Genomic DNA, 13011 nt, shown 5'->3' with positions numbered 1-13011 from the left:
TGTTAGACACAGTAGTTAGTGATAGATTCCTTACCGACCCACCCATCCTCCCCGTTCTGCAAACCGATCTCTAGGGTTAAGGTCATCCCCTTTCAGGGCCCTAGTTTCAATGGCACCAGTGTTGGTTTTTAGCATAACTCTGCGTTTCTGGCGCGGAAAAGCTGTGTCTAAGAACTGAAGTCCGGAGGCGGCATCGAAGTACTCCGACGACGTCATCACGGCGCCGATGACGTACGCGGAGCCGCAAACGACGCCTACCGACGCACAAGGGTACTGCTACGCAAACATTTCTGTATCAGTGTGACGCCTGGGGATATTCTAAGGTAAGGAATCTATCACTAACTAATGTCTCTTACAGATATATCGTTACACAAGTAGTAACTTGTGCGACATTGCATAACGTCTCCACCCCTCCCGCAGGGGGGTGGGGTCTAGTACCACCACTCCCATGTAGGCATATCATCTTGCCCCCAATGCAGTGAATTGGCACCATCCCAGTTGCGACCCCCCCTATTAGGTCAACCAGCATTAAAAACGGGTACACTTGACATGGTGACACACAACCCTGACTGAGCATCTCCTACTGACCATAAAGTATGCCCCTCTACATCTTAAGTGCTAATAGTCTGGGTTGATCCTCACCTAACAGCAGCAGCAAGAATACATGTTTAAGCACCATTTTAGAATGATCATACTCCTTACATTTGAATATCATTAAAAATGCAATTAGATTACAGCCCCTAAAGCCATCACAGATGGTCACAGGATTATGCATATAAAGTCAGACACCCTAGCAGGAATGTCTGATAAAACAACCCCACTTTGCTTATGATATCACCTTACACACAAGTACTTTACATTACACATGTGACCTTCAGTCCCTTTAAAGGAAATAACCATTTGTAAAAGCATTTTTGGTACAAATACACCTCTTCACCTGCAGGGGATGCCTTCTTCTAGACACCACATCCTTTGCCTTTCACTCCTGGAGCCAATTATGCAAACATCCTGAAGAACACAAGTTCCAGCCCAGAAGGTGATAATAGTTTGTGGAGCCCTTGAGGGGTTGCTTCCTTTAAATCCCCAAGACACTTAGGGTGGGACTTTCCTCTTTGGGCTGGGGGGAGACTGCCTTCTCCAGCAGCTCTCCAGCACGTTAGCACATGTGTGGTGGTGACCCCGCTCTCCTGGGGCCACCACAAGCTGTGAAAAAGCTGAATTGCCCTTGCAGGCCGGTCTTTACCTGCAAGGCATTATGGGTGTTGCAGCACAGCGTAGGATTGGTAACGCGGGCATTCGGGCAATGCCCGAGGGGCTGGTGTCCGAGGGCTGCTGTGGGCTGCTTTTTTGAGCAGTCTGGGGGTCTATTTGGGCGCTGTCTCTGTTCTTCTGATACAGTCAGCGGCCCAGTCGGAGTCTGAGTGGCTTTTTTTGGGCGAGATGGGCGCTCATTACCCCCGTTTAGCACAGGTATCACTCCCTTTGGCTCCCGGGCCGGCCCATTAATGTCTGCACATACTGAGCGGGGGCAGAGGGCCTGAGTAGAAGTGGCCTCACTTGTTTCACCTTTGTAAACTAATGTGTGCATTTTTTACCCCCCTAAAGTTTTTTTTATAAGATTACACTAACTCAGTGATATGAGGAGTGTTTATGCAAATGTGGGCCGATTTTTTTTTTTTTTTGTTTTTTTTTTTGTGTGTGCCTGGGCCGATTTTCATTCCCAATCCAACTCTGTTGCAGCATATTATAGTAGCGGCTCCCCTGCTGCTTTGGAGGGAGCCGCGATCTCACTGTGGCTTTTGCTGCGTCACCTGTTCTTGATGGAGGGAGGGGGGGGGGGGACTGGCTGCTGCTCGTTAAGGAGCCCGGTCTTACCCTGAGCCCCAGATGACTGGCTGCGGCTCGTGGGGGAGCCCTGTCCCCCCGGACCCCCAGTGGATTCATGGAAGCTTGGGGAGCCCACCCCCGGCTGCACCTGCAGGGGAGTGGTTTCGCTTTAGCACCCAGACCTCCAGCGAGGCCCCTGTGCCTTCTGCAGCACAGGGAGCCCACCCCGGCTACTCCAGCCGGCTCCCCGCGCGGCCTGCACTTCCGTGTGTTCACAGGAGCCGGCATCTTCCTACTGGTTTGCCTGCTCCGGCGGGTAGACACGGAGGTTCCCGTTGGTGCCGGCGGACCTTGGGGGAGTGCGACGGCGCTCCCCCCACCTCCCTCCATCTTCGGCCGGGTTCGGGTCCCGGGGATGGGGTCCTGGGCCCCCTCCATGACTTCTGGGGATGGGGCCCCCGGACATCTTCAGGGGAGGGGCGCGACGGCACTCCCCCGCATTGGCGGTGGGCCAGGGTGAGCTCCTGGCGCCCCCCTAGGGCCATTTCCATGGTGGGGCGTGACAGCGCTCCCCTGCCCCTCTCCTGCACATCACCGGGGGCCAGGGTGGGCTCCTGGCCCCCTTCTGGCATCTTCACACTACGGCGCCCCATGACTTTTCTTCCTCCTGGGGCAGCCCCCGGGACCTGACCCACCCTGGGGGCATGATTGCGACCAGCGGCAGATCCCCATGTGCTTCGTCGTTGGTCCCAGGCGGGGGTCAAAGGTCGCCTACCTTCTCAGGCATATCTCGGCCCCCAGGAGTCCGGTTTGCCCCATTATCGCGTCTTCTTGCTCCTGGTGCCGTCCCCCAGCCACTGGGAGCACTTTTTCGCCCTCCGGGTCTCCGAGAGGGTGCATTCTGAAGGGAGTGGTTTTCACTGGCTCCCGGCGCCTCTTCTCCCTGCTCAGAGGCCTCTTCTGCGCACCAGTCCTGGTCTCTTCTTCTGGCGCGGTTAGTGGCCTGGGGGGCAGTCAGGGGTGTCCTCCTTCCCACTGCGCCAGGCTCCAGCACCTTTCACCTCAGCACACCACACCCCAGAGTGAGCTTCTCTTCCTGTGCAAGTACTTTTTAAAAGTTGAGTAGGGGGCTGGCATGAAGCCTCTGTGTGTCCTATCAAACAGAGACAAATCACCTCCCTGCCCCATCTCCCTCCTTGTCCAGCCTCTGGGTTTGTTCAAAATGGTGTTGTCCAGTGTCCCTGGCCACATGGCCTCTGAAACCCAACTTCTTCCCCCCTCACTGCCTTCCCTCCTTGGTGCTGCCTGGCATCCAGCGACAGCAGTTGATGGATTGGCTTGTAGCTCCACCTATCTTTTCTCCATGTAGGGATGATCTTTGCTCTGGTAAGAAAGTTCATTAATCTAACCTGCCAGACCCCAGCCAGGGACTCCGAGAATTATGACATTTCTGGACGACCCAAAAGCAGTTCAAATAGGACTTTGGACTCTGCAGAATACTTCTTTTCACATCCGCTACATGGGACTTTAGTGCTTGTCTGGAATCTGTAGGCCTTGTTGAAGTTACTCTAGCCATGGGTTCCACCTCCCCATAAGGGAATACTGAAGTGAAAAACACACTGACTTTCCCTGGCATGTTTCCTTCCAGTGTATAAAGCCTATTCCATGTCGCCACCCAATTCTGCATAAGTCCTGCCACACCATTCACTCTGTAGCTGTTTGAGAAAGTGTCTCTATATATACTGTGATGTGATGTGATGTGAAAGGCATTTATAAAGCGCAACATACACTGTACAGTTTCTTGGCACTGGGGAAAGAAGGACAGTGGGCAGCTGCCTGGACAGGGCAAGGGAGTGCATAGCAGCAACAGGGAAAAAGGAGAGCTAAAAGAGACCGGAGAGGAAGAAAACATTTTAATTGTATGCAATGCGAAACAGATAAGTCTTAAGGAGGGATCTGAAATGGGTATAGGGAGAAGCCAGCCTTATGTCCAATGGGAGGGCATTCCAGAAAGATGGAGCAAGGAATGAGAATCTTAAACCTCCCCATTTCTTACGCTTGACTCCCGGGACTTTGAGTAGAGCCGAGTGAGCCGAGCGGAGATTACGAGAGGGGACATAGGGATGAATGAGGTTGGAGATGAAAGTAGGACCTAGGCCGGCCAGAGATTTAAAGACGAGGCAGCCCAGCTTGAATTAGCACTGTTCAGAAATGGGGAGCCAGTGCAGAGATTTTAGCAGGGGGCGGACGTGGTGGTGCCTCGGTTGATGGAAGATGAGGCGTGCCGCCTGATTCTGGATAAACTGCAAACGTTTGAGTTGATAATCTGGGATGCCTTTGTACAAGGAGTTGGCGTAGTCCATTCTAGAGATGACTAACGCCAAGAGGGCTAAGGTAAGAGCCTCGGTGGTAAGAAAGCGTGCGATCTTCCGGATTTTGCGCAATTGGAAAAACAAGAAGAGACAGTGGCATTTATCTGGGGCTTCATCGAGAAATCTTTACTGATAACCCCTAGACTTTAGGCAGCGTCAACTGGGCGAGGGGGGAGGCCCAGGCTAGCAGGCCAGAACTTGGAATTCCAAGGATTGGAAGGCCGCCCGACAAGAACCAATTCGGTCTTGTCGAGGTTAAGCTTAAGGTGATTTGCCCCCATCCATTTGCTGATGTGACAAAGGGTGGCTTGAAAATCTGAAACTGACTGGTCCGAGGGGTCGATGTTGAAGACTAACTGGATGTCATCCGCGTAATTAAACGCGGTGACATTCCTGTCTTGGAGAGACCGGATCAGGGGGGTGAGGTATAAATTAAAAAGGAGCGGGGATAAAGAGCCCTGCGGCACGCCACAGGTCAACCCCACCCTGTCAGCGGAGAACTGGGTAAGCCGGACCACTTGTTGGCGGCTGGTGAGAAACGAGCGGACCCAGTCCAGGGCAGTGCCCCTGATGCCAGCCTGCCTGACACGGTCGACCAGGATGACATGGTCGACCGTGTCGACATGGTCGACCGTGTCAAAGGCGGCCGACCGATCCAGGAGCACTAGGGCCTGACTGATGTTAGTCGCCCCCCCTACGCAGTTCTTCCATGACAGAGATTATGACCATCTCTGTAGAGTGGGCGGGTCTAAACCCGGCCTGTTGAGAGGAAAATGAGACTGCTCAACAAACGAGCTCAAGATGTTAGTGACGTGAGACTCGAGCACCTTGCTGAGGTAGTGAAGGAGGGAGATAGGGCGGAAGTTGCTCATGATCGTGGGATCGGCTGTAGGTTTCTTTAAGATAGGTACTATCTCGGCTGCTTTAAAAGAGCTAGGGACTAAGCCAAGAGTGAGGGAATTGTTCAGAAGTGCCATGGGGGGGGGTGGGGGGGGGCTGGGCAGGCAGTGAAGGCCTCACGTAGGATCTTAGGGGGACAGCAATCCGTGGGAGACCCTGAGGTGACTTTGCTTAGAAGAGCGGAGAAGTCCGCCTCCAGAATGAGGAGAGTGTGGGTTAAGGGGGTCCGCGAGGGACCCGGGGGAGTCAGGTAAGGGTGACACCGAAATGCTGTTTTTGATTTTTTTAATCTTTTCGACAAAGAAGTGATTGAGAGAGTCACAAAGCCCCTGTGAAGGGAGAGGTTTGATGGAGACCCTGTCATGGTGAGACAGTTCCTCCACAATCGAGAAAATATCTTTAGCCTTATTAGCTAACTCCACAATTTTGTTGGAAAAGTATAGGGTTTTGTCTAACATAATGGAAGACTTGTACCCTTTAAGTAAGGTTAAGAACTGTAGCCTAGCTCCAGGAGCATAATTTCTACTCCAACGGCGCTCCGCTTGTCCAAGTCAGTTTTAAAACTTTAAGGTCCTCGGTAAACCATTTCTGAGCGTCGTGAGGGCGCCTGACTTTGACCCGTTTGAGGGGGGCAACCACATCGCTGGCCGATTCGAGCCAGCGGGTTAAGTCGGAAGCTTGAGTATCTATTGAGTCGGATTCAGGGGGAAGGGAGATGCTGAGTAGGTCGATGAATTGACTAATATCAGCTTTATTCCAGTTCCGGGCCGAGAAGTTCGCCTCCAGAGGCTTACTGGGGCAAATAGGGGCTTTAAGGGAAAAAGAGATAAGGAAGTGGTCAGACCATGCACAAGGCATTATAAGAGGGGCCGAGATCTCTAAGTTAGAAGGCCAGACCTGGTCCAGTATGTGGCCTTTTGTGTGCGTGGCAGTGTTAATATGTTGACAACAATTCAGGCCACATAACAGCTCAGAGAAGGCTGCAGAGCAAGCACTCTCCTTCTCGACCAGGGGCCAGTAGTTGAAGCCTCCGAGGACTAGGATTTTAGAATTATTGATGACTACCTGGGACAATAGGTCTCCGAACATAGTCGGAAAATCAGGCATGGACTGAGGAGGGCGATAAAATAAGACACAAATAAGGGGTGACACTGAGGATTCCAACCTGAGTGCTAAGCAGTCAACCTGAGGGATACTAGGTATGGTAAGAACGGAGAATCTAGTTGGAGACTTAATGATGGCTGCCACTCCCCCTCCGGGTTTGCCAGAGGTCCTATTGGCTTGAATGATATAATAGCCAGGCGGAGTGGCTGCCAGGATGTCTGGAGAGGATCCGTCATGCAACCAGGTTTCCGTTATGAACAATATATCGGGACTGTCGGCCTCAAGGAGGTGAAAAATTTCTGTTGGATGCTTTGCTAGTGAGCGGGTATTAAGGTAGCTCACTTTAAGCTCGAAGTTGAGGGGTGATGTGGGGGAAGGGGGGACCAATGTGGGAGAGAAGCCAGGCAAGCATCAAGCTCAGGAAAAACTTCTCGGGCGTATCCCAAACCCAGTTGATCAAGCTGCGACCGGGCAGTCTGGGGTAGTGGCCAGGGGTCATGTAGATCGAGCAGATCAGAAGAGGAGTATTGAAAAGAATGGGCAGAGTGACATGCCCCATGCCCCGTCCGGCCGCGGACGGGCGCAGACGGGCTTACCTTCGGCGCGCTGAAGGCGCGCCCGCTGCGCTCGCCCGGGGAATGCACAATGAAAAAGGATGTAGGGGGCGTGGCCTCACGAGAGTGGGCGTGGCCAATGGCTTGGCACAGAATGGCGGCGATGGCTTCCTCAACCCGCGGCATCGCTAAGATCCGCAGCGCAGGTTTTTTTTTTAAATGAGGAATAAGGATGGAAAGTGCCCAGAAGTAAGTGGCAATACAAATAAAATAGCAAACAAATACAGTGATTTAAAATCTGTTACTAGCGATTCTCCCGGCTGTGACTCGGGAGTGTCAATGTCCTAAAGCGCGGCTTTATGGAGGCTGGGGCGGAGTGGGCGTGGCCTCACGAGAGTGGGCGTGGCCTCACGAGAGTGGGCGTGGCCAATGGCTTGGCGCAGAATGGCGGCGATGGCTTCCTCAACCCGCGGCAGCGCTAATATCCACAGCGAGGGTTTTTTTTTGTTAGGAGGAATAAGGATGGAAAGTGCCCAGAAGTAAGTGGCAATACAAATAAACTAGCAAACAAATAGTGATTTAAAATCAGTTACTAGCGATTCTCCCGGCTGTGCCGCAGGAGTGTCAATGGACCAGAATAAGGTACAGTGTGTATAGAGTCCACCAACCCCAGAGGTATAACAGAGGTTAAAGTCAGGGCTGACCTTACTCTCAAAAGTGGTAACTTGATCGAGCAGTAAGGCAGTACTAGAGGACAGTGTAAAGCATTTGTACACACTCAGTCAGCACAAGGATTTCACACACTCGAGGACTGAACTCCAGGCCAATTGTTTTTATATCAAAAGATATAGTTTTATTTTGAGAACCAACGGGCATAAAAATATACTTTTCTCGATATGAGTACTCTCATGTAATCACTTTGCAAGGAGGCAATAAACTTTGTGAACACAATAGATCCAGGGGTTGCAGTAGGCAACACAATTCTAAACACTATAGCATTGAGCTCAATGGGTTTGCATCATATAAGTACAGTTGATTACTTTGAAGATTACTTTTGTAGTTCCAGGACTGGATCCTAGATTCAGTCCTGGGGTCTAAGCTGAAACCAATTTGTTAAAATCGTTTTAGCTATTGTGATTTTTCAGGAACATAAAGCTGTTTTAAAAGTTCACACTTAAAAACTTTCCAATGAAAATCTGGCAATGTTATCCAATGGGAGAAAATTCAGGTTACAGGTAAAGTATGATCCTGTTACTTTTGTAATCCAGTACTGGGCTCAGCACTGGGGTCTCAACTTAAAACAGGTAAGTAATTGCGTTTCAGTACTTCGTAGGATTTTTAAAGAATATTTCAAGTTTTCAAAAAGTAGACACTTGGAAGAAATTTCATAGAAAAGTATAAAATGGGGCCCTATGGAGGAAATACAGATTACCAGTAACCCCGGTAAGGATTACTTTAGCGATTCAGTACTGGGTTACAAGGTACAGTACTGGCTTCTCCCCTGATCACAGGTGAGTACTTCGGAATTTGGGTGATTTTATATGAATATTTTTAGTTTCCAAAACTTCACACTTAGAAGATTTTTCGAGTCAAACCAGTCAATTTTATCCAATGACAGGTAAGTGAATTACCGGTTTCAAGGTGAGTACTTGGCTGGTGAAGTTAGGGTTCTGGGCATAGACTCAGGTGTCTCCCAGGGTCAGGTAAGTACAGTTGGTTCACCCCCAGCGGCACAGGGGCGGCCGGGTGCAGAGGTAGTTAGGCCCAATGTTATCCAATGAGGGAATGGGGGCCTCCGGTTGGTGGCTGCTGACTAGCAGGCCACGCGGCTGTGGGAGCTGGGCTCCTGGTCACTTGCTCAGGGCAAAGGGGAAAGTAGGATAGGACAAAGGTGGCATGGCCAGCGGCACTCGGGCGACTGGGTGCAGAGTGCTTTTGAGCCATCTGACGCTCAATGTTTTTCAATGGGAAAGGTAAAAAGTGAACAGAGGCTGCAGGCTCGGGGACGGAGACTCTCCAGGGGCGACCAGCACTTCGAGAGGTAAGTTGGGATCTTGGAGCACAGGTAGGTACCCCAAAGGAAGGCACAGGGGGCTGTACGGTGCCGGGTGCAGGGGAGTGTCTGGGTGTCGGAAAAGCTTACCCTCAGCTGGTCGCGGTTGGGGTGGCCCCTGGTTCGGAGTCGTCTGGTTCGCCGAGGAGGGTCTTTGGGACTTTAGGTCCCAGTCGCTGGAGGGATGTCCTTGTGGTCTTGGATCACTCTTGGACAGGCTGGGTTCGGCGGGTGTAGAGTGGGTTGGTCCGGAGCTTCCTGGGGTGGGTACACCCCCCTAGCCTGGTCCTCTCCTGTGGGAGGGGGGCAGGAGCCTAGATGTCATTGGGCAGGGCTCCCCATCTTCAAGATGGCCTGAGCCCGGGGTTGTGCTTCACCTCGTCTCCCCCACCTGAAGGGTGGGGTTGTCACAGGCTGGCACCCAACCTTCCCCTTCCCCCCCCTACTGACGTAGTTTTTCCTGCCAGTCTTCCCGCCAGAGTGGGGGTCAGGACTGGTGGGGGCCAGTTGCTGGAACAGCAAATTGTCTGGAGAAGCTCAGAGGCGGCATGCCTTTGAAGCTTCTCCCTGCCCATCCTGGGGGAGAAGACCTAGCTCCTCGCCCAGGATGTGCATTGTTGCAGGCCCAGGAGAGCGGGGGCTCTGTCTGCTGTGTGGCAGCCTCCGCAGCCACTCAGCCCAGATGTGGATTGTATGTTAGGTTTTCAGGGGGCATCTCTAAGATGTCCTTTGGTGCATTTTACATTAAATCCCACAATGGCATCATTGCGGGTTTAATGTGCTGAGATGTTTGGTACCAAACTTGTCAGTCTTCAGTGTAGCCATTATGGTGCTGTGGAGTTTGTTCAGCAGTTCAGAAAAAAGTGGGGGCATACCAATGCAAAAAAGATGGCACTTTCTCACAAGCTGTTCCTGGACAGCGCACGCTAGGAATCTCCCCTGCGCATCCCCTACACGTGTGCACACGCATGTACACATGTGTCTGCATGTAACCAGCGGGGTACCTTATACGCCAGCTGCTGCGCAGCGGCCTGGACAAGCCAGAGGGACACCAGTAAAATCCCCATGCAGTCTCCTTCATCCTGAGTTCACTGTGGGTAAGTCCCAGTTTATGAGGCTCCCCCACAGTAAAAGCTCAACAAATAGGTGCGAAAAAAGGGAATAATCCGGGCGGCCCATAGTGTTAGAACCACCTTCTAACAGATACCTTGTTGGTTCTAAAATAAAACTTCTATATATTTTGATAGAAAACAATCGGCCTGGAGTTCAGTCCTTGAGTGTTTGAAACCTTTTGCTGAGTGTGTACAACAAATGCTTTACACTGTCCTCTGATACTGCCTTACTGCTCGACCAAGCTACCACATTGGAGAGTAAAGTTGCATCTTACTTTAACCTCTGCTATACTTCTGGAGACTGTGGACTCTATACACATTGTAACATACTTTTGTCCAGTATATATAGAGCGACTTTCTTACAGTACCAAACAAAGTATCAAAGGGCTCATGCGAAAATGGTTTGTCCTACTAGAATGTATATTAGTGGTGCACAAGTGTAGGACACGTGTAAAATGTACTCCTCTCTGATTGTAATGACCTGTCCCTCTAGGCTTCTCATTCTAATATACTGTGAAAGTTCATTTGCGTAATCTTTCCCATCAGGTTGTACGCTCAGCAGCCACTAGTGGGGCTGGAAGTACCACATCTGGAGTGGTGTCGGGAAGCCTGGGATCAAGAGAAATTAACTACATACTGCGGGTTTTGGGTCCTGCAGCATGCCGCAATCCCGAGATTTTCACAGAGGTGGCGACTGGCTGTATCCGCATTGCACTTCCGGCTCCCAGAGGATCCGGCACAGGTAGGTTGGCTTGAAGCTTCATTTGCTTGTACAACCCTTAATTTGGATACAGTAATGCATGCGTCAGATACTTTTCCCAAAAATTCCTCATTGTAGAAATACCCTACCTCAAGGTGACTTCAGAGGGGCTCTGAAGTGGCAATATATAGATAACATCTTTACATGTTATGGTTTGCTTCTTTTTATCTGGTCGCCCTAGACACCAAGGCAGAGCTTTCTAAACCCTGTGTCGCGACACGGTACTGTGTCGCCTGAAAATGTTGGGTGTGTCACGGGATGACTCCAGTACTGTGCAGTTTGTATGTCAGACGTAGGCGCAGAAAGAAGAGGGAGACTTTTAGGCTAGCGTGTGCGTGTGCGACAGAAGCGCAGTTCGGTCTGCAGAGGCATTCCTGGCAGGAGTGTAGCCCGGGACGAGGAGGAAACGGCAGGCCCGGAGAACAAACAGGTGGCTGCCATTATATTATTATATGAAATTTATAACGCGCTCAGCTTACCCGGGGGCATGCTCCGCTGTCTGTAAGTCCTCGCACCATGCGCATCGAGCCTCCGGCTGGCCTAGACTGACCTGCTGCACACTTACTTCTGACACAGTGTGTAGTACTTCAGCTGCAGGTTGGCGGCCACGATGACAAAATTCATGCCAACTGCATGTCGTATGGGCCCATGCAGTGAACCAGCAAGAAAGATGAGGACACCGACTCAGAAAGAATACAAGCAAGGATGCACCGGGGCTGGGTATGCAGGCAGCGAGAGACCCTTTGCTTCCCTACAGCATTTCAGAGCCTCGTTGACACGTCCGTCTCTGCCTGCACGCCTCTTCGTGTCTGTCATTACTACTGCAAGACTGCCCCTCGTCAGAATCTACCTCACTTGCCTGCTCTCTGGCCCACCCCGTCTATAAATGTTATGCTAGTATTCTTTTTTTTTTTATCCTCAACCTTTGAACTTACACTGTGGGGGAAGGGCCGTACCCGACTAGGGCTTGCATTTGCATACTTTAATTTTACAATTTCTCATTACAGAGGCAGTTCCCTGAACCCCGTGGTCCCACCTCCACGTGGTTAAATGATCATACGCTAGGAGAAAAGGAAAAAGATTTTGACATAGGTTGGGGGGCAGGGGAGGTGCAATGACCAGAGGACGAAAGGTGGGGGTGTTCAATATCCTCTATATGCCCATAGGAAACTGGGTCACACCTGCTATTTTATTGTTATAGAGCGTATAAGTCAGAATACAATATGGAACTGCATGAGCCAGTATACAAAAGTGGTAGTACACCCAAAGATCAATGTAGGGAAGCCTGGAGCTGCACGAAAGGGCAGCAAAGGAAGTTCTGTGAATGGGCCAATAAACATGAGGTGGCAGAGGCAAACCGTCTCATGGCGAGGGAAGGGAAATCATGGACTGAGGGACTAAAGTGCACTCTGGCAGGCGGGGTTAAGGGCTGTACATATCAGCACGAGGATATAGACCATGAGGGGGGTAAGAATAACAATTTTACAGGGGCTAAAGTCTGCTTGCATATTAGAGAGCACACTGTTGTGTAGGAACGAAGGGGGGTTAAAGAAAATAGGCCCATGGTGGTACAGACGTGTACAGAAGAACCTAGTTTAGTAAGGGCAAAAAGCCTTTACATCGGTTGGGTAAGTAAACGTATGGCGAGAAGAAGAATGGCTAGATGGGGCAAAGTTTAAGGGTGCGGGCTGCCTCCATTAGAAGAACTAGGCCTATAGCAGGTGGTCAGTAGGCCAGCGGGTGCCGGTCAGGACAGCGCCCCCATCCCATCCGTCCCATACTCACCTTCTTCCTTCGGGGTCGTGACAGGGGGTGTGGTGCCGGCCTGACATCATGCTTAGCAGGGGAGGGGATTCTGGGGGAGGTGTGCATGCAGAGCCGGAAATATTGAGACCTGGATCTCTGACCCCCCCCACCCCTCCTGTCACTGTCCAGTCTCTGTCTGCCTCTACAGTCAGTCACATTCCTGACCCCCTCATGTCAGTCAGCCTCCTTCTGTCAGTCCCTCCTCGTTTTAAGACACCTCACCCCTGCTGTCATTTCTTCCTGCTACATCACTGATTCCTTTCCTTGTGTCAGTGCTTCCGCCTAGCAGCCTCCTCCTGTCATTCCCTCCAGTCTGCCGAATCTCTAACCCCCGGCAGTCGGTCAGTACTCCTGCCTGACAGACTGCCCCCCTCCTTGCCTGACAGGATCTGCTTCCCTTTCATCAAGTTCATGATGGGCATACCTCCTTTCGTCCCGTGCTCTCTTTTTAAAATCAAACAATAATGGTTATAGTTGACTATACAGAAATTAAATGGTATCTGCCGTACCTGCACCTGTGAAA

General features: G+C 51.2%; 1 protein-coding gene across 2 annotated transcripts in view; it reads left to right on the top strand.

Moving 5' to 3' along the window:
• Positions 1-13011, top strand: part of HUWE1 (HECT, UBA and WWE domain containing E3 ubiquitin protein ligase 1) — a 1800886-nt gene that overhangs the window by 828291 nt on the left and 959584 nt on the right. For both annotated transcript variants that reach the window (XM_086940169.1, XM_086940170.1), the window contains one exon: positions 10469-10664. In XM_086940169.1, the coding sequence (XP_086796295.1) occupies positions 10469-10664 (196 nt within the window). The remainder of the gene's footprint in view (positions 1-10468; positions 10665-13011) is intronic.

Source organism: Lissotriton vulgaris, chromosome 10, assembly GCF_964263255.1.
Source record: "Lissotriton vulgaris chromosome 10, aLisVul1.2, whole genome shotgun sequence".
NCBI lineage: Eukaryota > Metazoa > Chordata > Amphibia > Caudata > Salamandridae > Lissotriton > Lissotriton vulgaris.
The sequence above is the reverse complement of the archived record's forward strand: the minus strand, read 5'-3'. Positions and strand labels throughout refer to the sequence as shown.